Raw genomic sequence first — 17484 nt, 5'->3', positions numbered from 1 at the left:
GGAAGGGTTGTATCAGCCATTAGTGTGTCCAGGTGTGGCATGGACATTACCTGTGGGATGCAGTGGGGACCTGTGTTTGTCAGCCTGAGGCAGTGAATCCACTGGGAAAATTGAGGTGCCTAAACCCCAGTCTCCCCCAGGCCTGCCTCCAGTACCCTATGGAGAAGGGGAACTTTCCCCACTCCCTTTCAGAACCTTCATTTTAGGGGCTGAGCCCTTGCTCCCCTTGGGTCTTGCCGGTCCCTTTGCCTGAGAAGAGAATGTCTCTACTCCAGCAGAATCTGACAGTGATCCTTGGACTAGCAGAGTTATGCAAAGAAATGATGGTGACAGTTTATTTATGGACGCTCAGATTCGCGGCGGGCCGTATGATGGAGGCGGTGCTACTGTGAGGGAGAAGTGAGGAGAACATGATGGTTGCGGGGACAAATGTAAAACAGAGGCATTGTCACCTCCTTAGAGCACCACTGAGGCCCGGGTAAGGAGAGTGTTTTGCCCTTCTCAGATACTATCAGCAATTCAGGTAATACGCGTAAGGTGCAGTTTGTCTGCAGCCTGTCATCCCAGTTACAGCAGACGGAATGGAAGAGAACACAAGGAAATATTCTATTTATGTGTCTTTTAAGTCATTATTTTATGAACTGGTCTTATTCTAAGTGGATCATTTTGCTACTTTCTTTGGATGGGTCATTCTAATAAGAGTAGTTCCTGACTGCGAACTATGCAGATAAGAAGTTCTAGACACAATATGAAAATCCAGGTGCATACTTGCACAAAATAGGCACGCCCCTCCTTTTTACTAAATCTAAATGGCTCAGTCTCAAGTCTCGGGGAAGGCTGCATGGCCGGGGGCTAGCTTGTGTGCCGCTGGGGCAGTTAGTGGGCCGGGCGAGCCTGCGGGGCTGGAGGGGACGCGGGGCTGAGAGGCTGGGGAGTTGGGGGCTGACTCCGGGCGGGCGGGGCGGGGCAAGGACCGGCAGGCCTGGGGCGGGGGCACCAGCCGAGCTCTCTGCCCGCTGGTCCCCAGCGCCCAGCAGCGTCCCGGCTGGGTCCCGCTCCGCCCCGCCCCGCGGAGCCGCCGCCAGTAGAGGGAGCCGCGCACTGAGAGGCGGGGACTGCGCTCAGCGAAACAGCAGCGCTGGGGCCGAGTGTGGGGCCGAAGTCCGAGAGCAGGTGACGCCAAGAGCTGAGTGGGACTCTTGAGCGCGCGCGGTTCAGCACCTACCAGGGCGTCCCCTAAATTACGTCGCCTTCGCCTGTCTCTGGGAACCAGAGGTAAGCTTTGGGCTTTCGAGGCGCAGTTCTAGCTAGACCTCCGTTCTGGGAGGTGGGAAAGGGGCTTGATAGGGAGCTCAGATAGGCAGTATGGGGACAGTTCCACCAGGGGTCGGTGCCTAGAAATGGTGAGGGAGGCACTTCAGGAGCTGGGAGAGAAGGAGTGAGCGCTCTTCTCCCCTCTCTGGCACCCAGCGGCGCGCGTGCTGGCCGAGAAGGAAGCGAGAAGTCTGTCCTCCCTGTCCTGTCCCCCGCGACTTGCGGCCAGGGTGGGGGTCCGCAGGCTCCGGGTCCCCAGCGGCGCCAGCCAGGGCGGGGGCAAAGTTTGCCTTTCCGCGTCCAGCCGGTTCTTTCGCTTCCGCAGCCCCGCAGGTGCCGCCTGTCCTCGTCTTCCCGCTGCAGCCGCCCCACCATGGACTCCCCGGTCCAGATCTTCCGCGGGGATCCGGGCCCTACCTGCGCCCCGAGCGCCTGCCTGCCCCCAAACAGCAGCGCCTGGTTTCCCGGCTGGGCCGAGCTCGACAGCAACGGCAGCGCCGGCTCGGAGGACGCGCAGCTGGAGCCCGCGCACATCTCCCCGGCCATCCCGGTCATCATCACGGCGGTCTACTCCGTGGTGTTCGTTGTGGGTTTGGTGGGCAACTCGCTGGTGATGTTCGTGATCATCCGGTGAGCGCGGGGTCGGCGCGGCGCGGGGGGCTGGGCAGGGCAGGGAGTGAGGGTCGAGCCCCGCCACTGTAGCGGTGGTGGGGGTAGCTAGCCAGGCGGTGGGAACTCTGTTCTGTGAAGGATGCTGGAAGTGCTACAGGGTGGCCTCCTAGAAGAGGCGAAGGATTTTCTGGGAGTTTTTGGTGGAGTGCTGAGAGGTTCACACAGGCGAATCCAGCGGCCAGGGGCATCTGGAAGATTTCAGAGTGACCCCCCCACCCCGACTCCACCCTAGGGCCCAGCGTTTCTGCTGCAAACTCTTTGCGCAGGGCAAGGTGCCAGAGTGCTGACAACAGGGTCAGGGTCTCCTGGTAAAGGAGTTAATCCATTTGCCTGGTTACCTGTGCCAGTTCGTAGCACTTTGTTACGCCCTTCGCAAATATTTCTTAAGATAAATTTCAAGCCCACCCAATGCACTGACGATAATTCCTCATTTCCTGTGACTCCTCAGACTGGTGTTTTGGCTTATGAAACAAAAGCTGATATATGATCTAGCGTTGTTGATATGCATATATGACCCTTTTTAGTACCAAATGTCATCCCATTTGTTAGGAATATCAGTAAATAATATTTATCTTCTAAAGCATGGCCTGTGGAGATTTTCAAAAACTGCTTTGCTGTTTTTTTTTTTCCACCATGAGAAATTGAAGGTTTTATTTTGTTATTTTTTTGTGTGTGTGGAAATTTCTTTAGGTCAATTTCCAATAATAAGTATCCCAATATCCACGTATATGCTAATTTTCTGGTAAGCAAAGTGATTCTGACTTTAAGAAAGAAAAACAAGAAAAGAAAAACCTAACTTTGTTCTGCACTCTTCTTGAGATAGATGTGTTTCCTTTTCTGGAAGCACTCGAGTTTTGTCAACACACCTGTGAGAGGGAGTAGGACACTTGTGTTCCTTTGAGAAGTCTCTGTGAAATAAGGGTGGGGTGCAAGTCACCCTGTCTAGGGACTCTGAAAGGACGAATAACTGATTTTTTAAGCTTGATTTTAGTTTTGAAACAGGCCTTTTGTTTATTATGAACTTTAGCAACCATATCATGAATGATAGCATAAATCTTTCCCTTGGAATATTATCATAATAAAAATACTGCTTTATCTTTTGTTTTTTGTTTTGTTTGCTTGAGAATGTCAGGTCTTTTATTCCTATGTATGCTCTGACATTAAAAACCATCATTTAAGTCTCCAAACATTTATTATAAAGCTCATTTCACCAACAACTAGTGTTTATAGCTTGGTGCTCTTGGTTTTCATAATTGCCTATTGCATTTCGCAGGAATTCTATCCATGATGAGCAAAGGAGGGAATATTTTACAAGTAAATTGTTTGTCCAAGTAATTAGTAATCTCAGGGCTGGCCTCCACTAAAGAGACAATTAGACAAAAGAAAAGACAACTGCATTCTAAATTTTAATTAAAAAAATTTTTTTTTTTTTGAGACGGAGTCTCGCTCTGTCGCCCAGGCTGGAGTGCAGTGGCCGGATCTCAGCTCACTGCAAGCTCCGCCTCCCGGGTTTATGCCATTTTCCTGCCTCAGCCTCCCGAGTAGCTGAGTAGCTGGGACTACAGGCGCCCACCACCTCGCCCGGCTAGTTTTTTGTATTTTTTTTGGTAGAGACGAGGTTTCACCGTGTTCGCCAGGATGGTCTCGATCTCCGGACCTCGTGATCCGCCCGTCTCGGCCTCCCAAAGTGCTGGGATTACAGGCTTGAGCCACCGCGCCCGGCCAATTTTAATTAAAAATTTTAGGAGATCTTTGGTACAGAAGCCTTTTTTTTTTTTTTTTTGGTGGTGGGGTAATAGAAACATTGTTACACAAAAGAAAGCTCTAAGAAAAAAAATTAGCTCTGTTTCTACCCATATCGTATTTGGGTGCTTAAGTAAAACAGATACATATTATTGCTATTTAAATGAGCCCCTGAAGTCTCCAGTTTGAAAAGAGCTTTGTAGTTGCTCTACAACCTTTTGCAGACTAGGATTAAAAAGAATGAAGAATCCTAAAATAACATTTAGATGTTATGTGCAAATATAACTCCGCGGGGAACATTTGACATGGAAGAAGGAAAAAAAATCCTGTAGATTAGCTAGGACTTTTAATGGATAGATTTCCCAAAGATATCCAACACTAGAGTGTGTTATAAGGGGATAAGTTCAGCTAAAAATATAAAAGGAGTTGGATAGTTCACATACATCGTTCTCCATTCTCCCACACCATTCTCAATACTTAAAGGTTACATTTGATGATAAATGAAAAGCGAAGAGTTCTACTGCCATCCTGGAATGCCAACCTACTGAAATCTAGCTAGTTCACTTATGGCTAGGGCACATACATCTCAAGTTCTTCACAAGTAAAAGGTTAATGTCTAGTGAACCTAGTACACTTAAGTCTATAGCTAAGAGGGAAAAGGAGTATTTAGCATTATTTCATAATGATAGATGGTTCAAGGATTGAAAAATAAAACCTTTGAAGAAGAATTGATGTACTTGGGTTTATTTATCTTAGGAAATGAAGAGACTGAAGTTGGAGAGAGGGTGGCATAAAGTGGCTTGCGTTGTGATCATCAGGCTTGAGTGCAAACCAGGCTGTGGAGGCCCTGCAGCCCTTGTAACTGAAGAGACTGAGTAGCTGTGCTCGAAAGATGGAAGATACTATTTTAAAATATTTTACATGGGAAAGGCTCCTAGCATAGTTCAGTCTCATAGAAAATAATTGTAGAAATGGAACTTAGATGGTCAGAGTGTGGGCAGGCGCAGATCTAGACTGTTCAGCTGAGACCTGGGGAGGCAGAGCTGTGGAAAAAGATTTGGCTACTTTTAGACCTGCCTTACAAATAGTTTTTGCCACCTCAGGTCCCTGGAGTGCTGCCTCATATCTTCTGATTTAAAGTTTCAAGAGTTCTCATCATTTAGTGTGTACCAACTGATATAATCCCTTGATAATTAGGGCACATTAACTTTCACTGTGGAGACCTTAAAATGTAAATGTTCCAGCCTCCTCACTCAGCAGGCTTTGGAGTTTGTGGTTGTTGGGTGTGAATATGGGTGTGACCCTCAGGATTCTTTTTTTTTTTTTTTTTTTTTTTTTGAGACACAGTCTGGCTCTGTTGCCCAGGCTGGAGTGCAGTGGCATGATCTCAGCTCACTGCAACCTCTGCCCCCCAGGCTCAAGCAATTCTCTCACCTCAGCCTCCCAAGTAGCAAGGATTACAAGCAGGCACCACCATGCCCAGTTAATTTTTGGTAGAGATGGGGTTTCACCATGTTGTGCAGGCTGGTCTCAAACTCCTGACCTCAAGTGACCTGCCGGCCTTGGCCTCCCAAAGTGCTGGGATTACAGGTGTGAGCCACTACACTCAGCTGACCATCAGGATTCTAATCCTGTGGTCTCATGAATTCCTCCTGTGCAGGATTCCCCCATGCAGTCTTCATTTTTTATTAATTAATGAACACCATGACACCCATACCCCTCTGCCCTGCCAGAGGCAGCCCTACCTCTGACATCGTAAACATCCATTCTCCCACTCTTACCACAACTTCATACATGTTCGACTCTCTCCTCCCTTAAAGAAGGTGACTGACATTTAATGAACACTTAATATGTGTCAAGCAGGTAAAGCTACCTTCTTCACACGAATTATTTAATCTTCGCACCTATAGGTATATCATTACCATACCCACTTAATAGATGAGGAAACTAAAGCACAAAAGATTGAAATAAACTAAGGTCACACCTGGGTAACTCACGGGGCCAAAATGATCCCAGTGGCCTGACCATAGATGCTGTGCTCTTATCCATTCTGCTCCTCATTTCCCACCATACCACTCCTGCAAACGTTTGGATTCTTTCTTTCCAGGAGGTTCTACATTTTCTCCCAGACTATCTCTTTTTCTCTTCCCCATCCTAGACTCCATGAGCTATCACTTAAAGCTCTGTCTTGACAACACACTCAAGTGTCCTGCCTTCCTGTACTTCTGCCAGTGTCTTCCACTAAAGCCTTAACCCTTGATCAAGCCAGTAACCTACCTTCCTTATTCCTATACCCAGCTAGTCGGATGCTGTTGGATAAAATCAATTTTATCTTTGTCAAGACAAAGTCACCACCTTCAAGTATATCTGACCCTAATTCTCCTTAGACATTTTTCTGTGCCCCTCTTCTATTTTCCAGAAAGAGCCAATTCCTTCTTTCATTTCCCATTTTAAAAAATGAATTCAAATCTACACTTATTCCAAAACCCTCCACCTGATCATATTCTCTTCATGGTCACATTCTTTACTCTCTTTATCGTATTCCCTTCATGAGTGGTCTTACCCAGTAGTTCACCAAGACACTGGAGTGCAGCCCTCAGGAACACTGCTTCTCTACATACGTACACTGGCAGCCACCCTCCCTGCATTCTGTTTTGTCTCACAGGAATTTTCTCCTTCCTTCTCTCCAAGGCTAATTCCTGCTCCTGGGTTTTGAAGCTTGTTGCCTTCTGGGGTCTTTACCATATAAGCTATCTCCTTTCTACTGTGTCTGCAATCTCTCCTTCTTCACCTGCTCTTCAGCACATGAACATACCCAAGCGTCTGTCATCTTACAAATAATCAGCAACCCACTGTCCACCAACCCTCCATTTTCCTCATTTCCTTAGCTAATGTCCTTTCATCCTCCTGCCTGTCATGGGTAAGCAAGCTTCTTGGAGGAGTAATCCCTCCTCTTTGCTTCCTTTTCTTCCACCCGGTCCTCTGCCCTGAGCATTTGAGCTCCCCCCATGTTCCTTCACCAAAGCCCTGGTGTGTGTTTTAGATGCTCCTTTTAGGTCACTTTCACTTGGCTCGTGTGGAGGGTCTGGCATGCTTGGGCGACCTTAGGTCCTCACTTTCTCGAATAGCACCCTCTTCTTGGCTTCCCCCGCATCCTCTGGCATTCTCCTTGCCCCCCTGCACAGAATGTCCTTCCTCTGATATTTCCTAAATGCTCATATTCTCCAGAGCCTTCTCAGCCCTCTTCTGTCCTCACTTTGCACATTCTCTGTATTAGTCATGGATCAGCCAAAGAAGCAGGACCAGTAGGGGATGTCCATGTTAAGAAATTTCTCACAAAAAAAGTGGCATAGCTGACTGTGGGACTGGGTAAGATAGGAAGTCAGGAGAGACAAGCTGCTGCTCTCCAGGCAGAATTTCTTCTTCCTCAGGGAGCTTCGGCTCCGCTTTTAAGGTTTTCACTGATTGGATCAGGCCGCATTTTCAGATTACCTAGGATGATCTCCCTTGCTTAAAGTCAGTGATTATGGACTCTAATCACACCTACAAAACACCTTTGCAGCAGCACTGAGATGAGTATTTGAAAACCTGGGGACTATAGCCCGGCCAAGGTGACTCATCAAACTGACCATCACACTCCCTTTCAATGGTTTCATCCATTCTTGTGGCCATAACTGTCAGGTACATTCTGACAAATCCTAAATCTAATTCTCTCTCTCTCTCTCTCCCAGTTATCCATTCCTTTCTGCAGACTCAGCTGGCCTCCTTCCTTCTAAATGGCTCAGTGTGATGATCTCCCTGGCACCTCAGGTTTCTAGAGCCTCCATTAGTTTGCTGAGGCTGCCATAACAAAGCTCCACAGACTGGGTGGGTTCAGCAAGCCCTGTTGTTGATTGTCTCACAGTTCTGGAGGCCAGAAGCCTGAGATCAAGGTGTCTGCAGGGCTTTCCCTGAGGCCCGAGGCCTCTCTCCTCGGCCTGTAGATGCTGCCTTCTCCCTGTAACGTCACATAGCCTTTGCCCTACACATCTGTGTCCTAATCTCTTCTTATGAGGACACCAGTCATATCAGACTGGGGCCCACCCATATGGTCTCATTTACCTTAATTATCTCTTTAAAGCTCCTGTTTCCAAATGCAGTCAGCCTTCATTCTATATCTGTGAATTCTGCATTCATGGATTCAACCAACCATGGCTGAAAAATGTTGTTTTTTTACATTGCACCTGTACTGAAGATGTACAGACTTTCTTTCTTGTCATTATTCCATAAACAATAGAGTATAACAACTATTTACATAACCTTTGCATTGTAGTAGGTACTATAAGTAATCTTGAGGATCTGCATAAGTTACATGCAAACACCACCTCATTTTATGTCAGGGACTGGAGCATCCATGGATTTTGGATCCGACGGGGGATCCTGGAACCAATCCCCCAAGGATACCAAGGCAGGACTGTACAGTCACATTCTGAAGTACTGGGGCTTAGGACTTCAACATAGGAATTTTGGGAGGTCATGGTTCAGCTCAGAACACTGCCCATCCTTTTTCTGTTCTCCTTAACAGGACACTCTGTCAAGCTTCAGTTTTCACAACAATTATGTATATGTTCTCTTTTTGTTTATTTTTGTAAATTAATTGTAAGGATAAACAAGAAAAATTTGTTAAGAAAAAATAGGAGGAATCAGAAAATTCTTTGATCCTTGGTCTTAAGTTTAGCCTATTCCTTTTCTCATTAGTTGTAATTAATTTGTTGCTATCAGAATACAGACCTATAGGGTTCCATCTCTCATGAACCATCCTCTGGGAGACCTTTGCTTCCCTACAGTTCAGCCTCAGCAATATTGAAACCTCCCCAAAGGGGGAGCTTTGTAAGGGGCCTAGAAGAAAACAAAACTGCAAAGGTACTATGGAAATGGTTTCCATATTTCCTGACCTCAAATTTCTGCACCAAAGGGAGCCAACTCACCCAAACTTGCTAGGCATAGAACTTGGTCCTTATAAAAATACTCATCTTCTTGCTTATAAATGGAGGGATACAGTGTTTCTTCCCCAGTCCACTGAACAGAAGTTCCAGGCTTCCTCTGCTGGGATCGTCTTAGGTTATGTGCCATTTACTGACTCATTCAAGTCACCCCTGAGCCAGTCTGGGCCTCATGGCTGTTCTTTTCTCAGCTTCACCAAAACTATGTGGCTGTCTTGGAACTAGAGAAGTGTGGGACGGAATGGGGTGACAGAGTGTCTGGCACAATGCCTGCCTCTTCTCTCCCAAGTTTCTTCTTCTCCCTCCTTGAAGTACCTGTTGTAATCACTGTAGTTGTGTGTACATACATGTTCCACATTCTCACAAGTGTCAACATAGCCTACCTTAGATAATATCACCAAATCACACGTACAGAGGCATTAAAAAAAAGCAGAGGTACAGTATGGTACCTGTATAATTCACCAATGGCTGTTCCCTACAGGACACCAGTTTTATTTTAGGCTTTGGTTAATATAGTATGTTCTAATTTTTCTTGAAACTGTCTTTAATTTATTGATCCTGTCTTTAAACAGTTTAATACAAATGTAGCAAAAAATAACTTCAGAAATTATTTTCAAGAGACTATCTTTCATTTCTCAAAGTAATTTGTATACATTTGACAACCTTTTGAAAGAGAGAATTGCAACTGCTTACATGGATTAGCTAAATTATTTTCTCCCCTGTGGGATGTGTGATCACAGATGGAGGCCAAAGCCTCGTGGCACTGTTTTTCAGGGATCAGAGACTATACAACTGCAGCGAGAGAGACAGAGACAGCAAGAATGCAAGAAACCAGTTGGGTGATCAGGTGTAGAGCTCCTAAACTTTAATAGACTCCAGGCAAAACTGTAGCCTTCAAAATCATTTCTTGATTTGTTGACTTTACATATTTTCTGATGCCTGTCTCAGAGTTAGTTTCAGGAGGAATTTGCTTCTCACTGGTACAGAATAGCTCCTCTCCATGACTCATTCAGCTGCATCTCATCAGCAGCAATATTTTTATGTGGCTGTGCAGTTGGCACCTCCCTTCATTCCCAATTAACTTGGGTGCACTTAATTGTCGTGGCCCCAGGAGTCTCTGTGTTCAGCTAAAAACCTCAAATTGTGTGGCTGCAGGACAGTTGCCTTTTGAAGGTTTAGCTTATGTGGTTTCAGTGGTGCACGTAATACATGCTTAGAATCATATTAACAAGAGATGGTTTCAGAATAACATTTATTTATTCCTCAACAGAAAGATCAGCAGTCGTCCCTTTTTTTCCCTTTCTTTGGAGGGGATGCAGGTTTATGTATTTGATAAGGAAGGCTTATATATGAAGAATAGATTTTAGAAGGGGGATAATACTGTAAATGGCTTGTTTAACACTTGCCTTCTCCATTGGCCAAGCAGGTTGGAATTTCAATGGAGGATGACAAAACCATGTGATGAATTCAGAGATCCCAAAGAATTGGTTTGAAGCTGGGCAGGGAAGCCTTGGATTAAGAATGGCTGGAGTTACATGCAGTCAGAGATCAGCTATGACAGGACTGATTTTCAGAGCTCCTGTTGAGCTCACACAAATTCACAACACACCTATGAAATGAAGATGGTTAGAGCTCGTTTACAGTTGAGGAAATCAACTACAGAGGTTTAATGAACTGCGCAAGGGCAGGCAGTTGTTAAATGATCAATCCAGTATCACAGCCCAATTTGCTCAGCCCTGAATCTTCTCAGCGCCCTCTGCCTGACTGGGTTGCTTCCTGTCCAGTGGAGGACTGGCTTCATGGGGAGAGGGCAGCACAGGAGGGCCATCATCCCCCTCTCCATGTGCCCACACTCTGTGGCTTGCTCTGACTTAGGTCAGCTTTCTGTATAAAAATAGGAAAACTAATTTTAAGTATCCATATACTGCTAGGCATCCAGGTAGTTGTGCCCTAGGAAAGTGCACACCAGTCATTAGCCAGGTGCTGTTTTCTTATAGGTGCTATTGGGCGTGAGAAGTGCTCAACCTGCACGTACCCCTGAATGCACTAGAACATTCCTTCTGGGTCCAGAGGCGCATGATTCCCCAGCCGGAACAACTGAGAGGAGGAGCTTAGCAGCTCCCGGGGGCACTGGCTATTCCCGTGGAATCATCATTCCCCGTTACCCTTCCTTCCTTGCTTGCTACCACCCTGCATGGACAGCCTGCCCCTGCACGAGGCTGTGCATCCGGAGTCCTGCTCGCACGTGGCTGCCTGCTGTTCTCTTGATGGCTTTGCACTTTGCATGCAGGAGAGTGATTCTGGAGAGCTGCAAGGGCCTGGCTCCTATGTGACTATGACTCCTTCAGAATACTACAGACTGAGGGATATCAAAGTCAGATCCTTTGAGAAACAGTGAATTTAATTTCCTTATCTTTCCTTTCCATTTTCCTTTTTCCTTGCTTTCTCTTTTTCCTTTTTTTTCTCTTTCCCTTTCCTTTTCTTTTCTTTTACCTTTCTTTTTAAGCAGACAAACAAACATGGAGTCTGTCTCTGTTGCCCAGGCTGGGGTGCAGTGGAGCGATCAAGCCATCCTCCTGCCTCTGCCTCCTTCCTTTTTTTTCTAAAATTAATAAACTACTGACCCTTTAGAAAAAAAAAAAAACCCTACAATTTCAATAGTAAATAACCCAGAAGAGCGTATAGCAGTTAATTTCATTGAGGTGAACAGAAACTAACTGAAAAATTTAATGAAACACTCTATGTTTTTAAGTAAGTTCCACTGAGAAGTGATATCAGCACGGTTATCAATCTTCATTTTATTTTTATTTTTTAAACAGACTTTCAAAAAAGCAGTTTTAGCTTCACAGAAAAATGGAAGGGAAGTTACAGTTCCCATATACCCGATGCCCCCCCCAACATGCACAGTCTCCATTCTCACATTCCCCCAGAGTGGGGCATTTGTGGGACTGATGAGCCTGCATTTACACATCATCACCCAGAGGCCATACTTTACATCAGGGTTCATTATCTTCCCCCCAAGATTTGGTGAGGCATAATTGACAAATAAAAATTACATATATTAAACATGTACAACATGGTAATTTGCTACACATTAATTTGTGATTACCACAGATTACACAGCCATTACCACACACAGTTACCATTTTGTGTGTGTATGGTGTGTGTTGCGGGGGTGAGTACTCTTAAGATCTACTCAATCAGCAAATTTCAAGATAAGCAATACAGTATTGTTGATGCTAGCCCCTGTTGTACATTGGATCCCCTGAATTTTTTCATCTTATACTGAAGCTTTGTATTCTTTGACCAGCACTCTCCATTTCCCCCACTGTTTGTGATCATTTTGCACATAAAATCTAGAATGCCATGCATCTGGAAGACACGCCCAGGAAAATGCTTGTTGGCAATACAGAGAAAAGAGCTCCCAAACTCATCTCTCATCATGCTCATCTTCCATCATTTGTGAAAAAGGACTGCATTTTCCCTGCTGCTGCAGAGCTTTCCTCCCAATGAGTTTGGTGTCCTGGGCATCTTTGGATTCCAAGGGCACCTCTAGTGTTGTAAGAGAGCTTCCAGCTTCCTGTGGGTCAGTGGCATTTGATCACACTCGTGTTTTCACCAAACAGCATTTGTTCAGGTGCATTCTATGGACCTTTAGGTTTTTGCTGTATTAAAGGAATCTATTTAGGAAATCACCAGGGCTTTTTTTGTTTGTTTGTTTGTTTCCTGTTTCTTTTTTATTATATTGGAGCTGAAGTTTGAATTCTCACTGTCTCACTAGTTTATGGTTTCAGGCAAGTCACTTACTCCCTTTTAACTCAGTTTCCCCACCCCCAAAAATGGGCCTATGGAAAAATTCCAGAATGTACATGACATTGTTTTGTCCATTGAGGAGTTGTATTAATGTATTATTACAGTGTTTCTGCCTTGCCCTGTTTCTCATGCTAAATGTTTTCTACCCTCATGATGCATACTTGACCTCACAGAATGTTTTTTAATCTTGAACTGCAGGAAGTGGCAGTATTTATGTCTCTGATAAAATACCTGATTTTTAAAGAAACCTTGGAATAAGACAAGCCTGAGTTCCTTTGCTTATTACATGTAGATTCCAAGAACTGAAAAGCAAGAGAGTATTTTTAAGACGTTTTCTCAACCTTTTTTTCTTCAGAAGAAAGTGGGGGCAGTGGTATCTTATGGGATTGTGATATGGCATATTAGGGCTGTGGTAGGTAATGAATAATAACAGTAACAACAGCAGGAGCAGTCATGTGACATTGAAGGCTGGCGTTCACTAAGCAATTATCAAGTACCAGTCTGGTGCTAAGTAATTTTATGCATGTCTCATTTAATCATTATGACAACTTCATCAGATAATATGAAATTCCCCAAACAGTGTCTGTCACATAATGTCATCAATAAATGTTACAGTGATTTTTTTCCTTCTGGTTTTCAGGTCCCTCTGTGGCCTGACACTACTGTTCCATCCCAGGCAGCCACCTGTGACTCCTTAGCAGGATCCCTGAACCAGGAAATCCATTTCCTCATTGACTCTGAATGAGACACTAGCCAGAAAACTTCTCTCTCTGTCCAAATCTTTTTCAAAGCTCAAGATCTCGCTAAGTTTTCTCTTCAAAATATGTCCTGATTTCCTCACTACACAGCAATCTTTCCCTTCCATGTATTCCTATAGTTCACATTAGAATCTGGTCTCAGTTTAAAAGATCCTCAGAGCCAGGGTCTGTATACTGAGTTTTTCAGTCATCCTCAAAGTCTAGTATATTGCTACTTATGGGGTAGGGATTTAAAAACGTGTTAAAAGAAATGAAAGGGTAAAAACAGGGGAGGGGCCATGCCCATAAGTGGAGAGGGAAGAGAGGGTGCATGCGTTACCATGGGGGACAAGTGCAAGGGAAGACTCAGAATAACTGAAATCAGTGCAACTGAAAGTGTGTTGGTTTGAAAGGTATATGGTAATCAGTCATCAAGATTAAAGGCATATTATACTATTGTCATGAAGGTAAAAAGGACTTCCTGATTAAAGAAGCATCACTGAAATTTAAAAAACAGAAAACAAACCTAGGCAATGCACCTCAACAGCAAAGCATGCTAATAATCCAATAATTACCTCTTCTACCTCCTGCATATTGTCTGTGCGTGGAAAGGACAGAAAGTCCTGAGGGTGCTGTGTTGCAGGGTCAGCTCCGCCTCCTCAAGTGCCACCTTTCTAGCATGGTGAGTGTCACGTCTTCCCAGAAACCCTGCCTGGTAACATTGGTTCCTGACATCTCAGCAGATAACTTTGTTCCCCTCACCATCACACAAGCACCAGTGGCTGCCAGTTTTGAAGCCATCCCTCATTTCTCTGTAAAGAGAAGTACACTAGGATGGTCTTGAGTTAAGGTGTCATTGGGGAGCATTTCTAAGTCTCTGGAACACCCTCCGCCCTGTTGCCTGGCCACCATAGCCTTCCCAGTGCTCACAACTCAAGTTCCCTAGGTAAGCCCTCTTTCCCGGCCTGCCCCTCATGTCCCATTCCATGCACCGTACTGTTGTTTTCAGGTCTATTATGTTGTCAGTTTAGCGAGGACAGCCCACGGACTTTGCTCTTTTCATACCATATGTTCCTGCGGTGTGTATGCTCAAAAGTGCAGCCATGAGCTGCCACCCCACTTCCAGCTCCTCCACACAAGCCAGAACTTCCCACCCAGATGATGCCATTTTGCTTGAAATGCTTGTGAATTTTTGTAAAGCAGTGTGGGTGAAATGGAAAAGAATTTCATATCATAGTGTAATGAGAAAGCTTGCTTGTTTTTTCAGTGGTGGACATACAATGAATGAAAAGACTGGCTAATTCTGTTGCGGTGAGATACAAACAATACCCCAGTGCTCAACCAGACTGCCTCTGAGCGCCACAGCCTAGCTCTATATTCACGTTCACAGAGTAGTCCAGTGTAGTACACAGAAGACTATCTATAAATATTCATTGAAGTCATAGTTTATTCATTACTTTTAATTATACTCTATGAGTTCTCCCCATCTAGTGTTACAGGTTTATAAGCATGTGTCTTCCAGAAACCTGGAAGAGGGGCCCTGCCTTGCCATCCCTCGCAGATCCTCCCACTGAGGTCCTGCCTCTGCTGACACCAAACAAATCACTTAACTTACCTGAGCCTCACTTTCTTCAGCTATATGAGGGAAAACACCTAAGTCTGTCAGGGAAACTAGAAGGGCACTAGGTTTGAGAATCAAGCAAGATATGTGGAAGTCAAAATACTGGACTTTGCAAATTACAAAGTGCTGGGGAGATGTAAGAATACACGAATTGGGATCAAACCCCTAGGTTTAAATTTCTGCTGTGCCTTTTATAGCTATATCGCTTTGAGAATTTTAAAGAAAATCCTGTGATTCTTAGTCACTTCATCTATAGAATACCAATACCTACCACGTGAAGTGACTGTGAGGACGAAATGAGACAAAGCTTGGGGAAGGCCTGGCAGAGGGCCTGACGCAGGGCACTTCAGAAATGTGGTCAGTGTGATTATTGCCTGTGCTCATCTGTCTGAGATCTGAAGATGGGGTTTGAATTCTTTACATGTACAAGTCTTATGAAGTTTCATACATCTATTGGCTATAAATATTTTGAAAACCTAAAACCAAGCTATTACTCTACATTATGTGACTACTTAAAGATGCACATTACATTTCATGGTAATTTATGTATCATTCCATTCATGTTCTTTGTGTCAGGTCCTGGGGCTCATTTTTATTCTCACCTTTTATATTTAAGCTGAATTGGGTAAATATGACCATGGATGTTACCTAGAAACTATAGTCTTTTCTGCTTCCTGTGGTAACTGGTAGCTTCCACCCACATAAGGAGGAAGGTGGGAGTTGGGGAACATGACCTAGATTAGACATGCTGTCTGGTTCAGGTGCATTCATTCATTACCCCTGGAACTCTGTGACATAAATATTATAGTTTCCATTTTACAATTGGGAAACTGAGGCTCAGGGTGGTTAAGGACCCTCTAAAGTATACTTGTTAGTTTGAAAATTAAGGACTAGGACCCAGGTCTGCCTAAGTTTATAGCAAAAAGAATGCCACTCTGACTTCATGAAGAAAGAGGGGGAATATCAGGGTCACAAAATACAAGAGCAGGAGTCAGATTCCTGCTGGAATCCTTGCTAGTATCGGGGGTTTTGGGGTGGGAGGAGTTGAAAGAGTAGAAGGTAGGTTTGTAAGATGCATTTTTTTCAAACATAAAACCATATTTTTAAGAAAATATCTGAATAGATAGCATTTAAATCTTTCTCATTGGAAACATGGGGCTCCTTCTCAGTAACTGTCCTTGCTTGGCTATCTCTGCTTTTGCAAAGCCTGTGCTATGAGACCTTGGCCATCCATGTTTAGTCACTTTCTAAAACTTATAGGTCATTTAAGAGTGTCTGAATAGAAAGTATAAAGGCAAAACACATTTTTAAGTAAACTCCTCGCTTTCCAGATTAAATCACTCTTTAGTAAGCAGAACATCCAAATGGAAACCAACAGATACCAACTCTAGTACCCGTCTTCACAATGCCTTCCCAGCTGACCCCAAACACAGCCACTTCCTAATGAGTAGAGATGAGAGGTGGGGAGGAAAGGCAGCAGATACTGAGGCTGGAGTGTGATTCTGTGTGTCAGGCCATCTACTGCCCTTGTCTTATGTACTGTGAGTTAGGTTTTATGGTTCTTATTTAGCAGGAACTGAAACTCAGATAAGTCATTCTCTGAGTTCAGACTCAGGACTGTCTGAGTTCATATGAGACCACACTGCCTCCAAGAGGAGCCAGGGCTGTTCTGTTCTATCATGAAATGTTCAGAGTTGTTTCTCATGTGGAAATTCATGTATCAAATGGAGCACACTTGCATTGTGACAAGGTCTTCAAATCTGAGGCTGTAGAAAGTAATCAACATATGGATTTTCCCAACATATTTCAGCTCTTGGCTTTTGAAAACCTGATGGTATGGTTTGGAACTTTTATTTAATACTCTATGGATATTTGACAAAGCATTCTCTAAGCAAAACAACCCTCTGAATTCAGTCTTAGTTGAAAATGAAGTTGTCCTAAACATCATGTTATGATATAAAGAATAACTCAGGCATAAAAGCAATCTTTCTTACCTACCTTGAAAATTACTCTTCCCTCAATTGGAAGATGAGACATATTACGTGCTTATAAAATATCTCAAGGAGTAAAGAAAGAATTATTTCTCTCCTACTGTACCATACTATGCTTAGTGCTATGACACGTGTAAGAGCAGGATTCAACCTGCTTTATTTATATAATATATTTAAAATGACAAATTAATGGTGCACTGGAGAACAAAAATCAGCAAACCTAATTGTGTTTCAGTGATTGCAACTGAACATATATCAAAATGAAAACCATTTTGTAGTTTCAAATGACATCATAATTACAATGATTGATTTCTCAAAAGAACTCTGAGGAAAAAAATGTTTTAAACAAGGCAAAGAAAATGAATATAGTGTTTGAAATATGCTCAAAGCCAAGCGACTCTGGGCAGGATTAAGATGAATTGTCAGCCACAAAATAAAGACCTGTATTATATGCAATGCTAGATCTATATGTCTATTCATCTATCTCTGCTATCTTCTGTATCTTCTTTATTTAAATGTTTTAAAGCAGTAGAATAAACAATAAAGTCGGAGATCTTTGTCCATTTTTTCTATCAATGTCTAGAACAGTCCTTTTACATGTTAGACCCTCA

The 17484-nt window shown here is 43.9% G+C and overlaps 1 protein-coding gene across 1 annotated transcript in view; it reads left to right on the top strand.

Annotated features, from left to right (window-relative positions):
- The first annotated feature begins 1032 nt into the window (after nt 1-1032).
- OPRK1 (opioid receptor kappa 1) overlaps nt 1033-17484 on the top strand; it is a 28110-nt gene continuing 11658 nt past the window's right edge. Inside the window, exons 1-2 of the mRNA XM_033202976.1 lie at nt 1033-1275; nt 1640-1944. Of these exons, the coding sequence (XP_033058867.1) occupies nt 1688-1944 (257 nt within the window). The 5' untranslated portion in view covers nt 1033-1275; nt 1640-1687. The remainder of the gene's footprint in view (nt 1276-1639; nt 1945-17484) is intronic.

The sequence above is a fragment of the Trachypithecus francoisi genome, unplaced genomic scaffold, assembly GCF_009764315.1.
Source record: "Trachypithecus francoisi isolate TF-2019V2 unplaced genomic scaffold, Tfra_2.0 Lachesis_group7, whole genome shotgun sequence".
NCBI lineage: Eukaryota > Metazoa > Chordata > Mammalia > Primates > Cercopithecidae > Trachypithecus > Trachypithecus francoisi.
The sequence above is the reverse complement of the archived record's forward strand: the minus strand, read 5'-3'. Positions and strand labels throughout refer to the sequence as shown.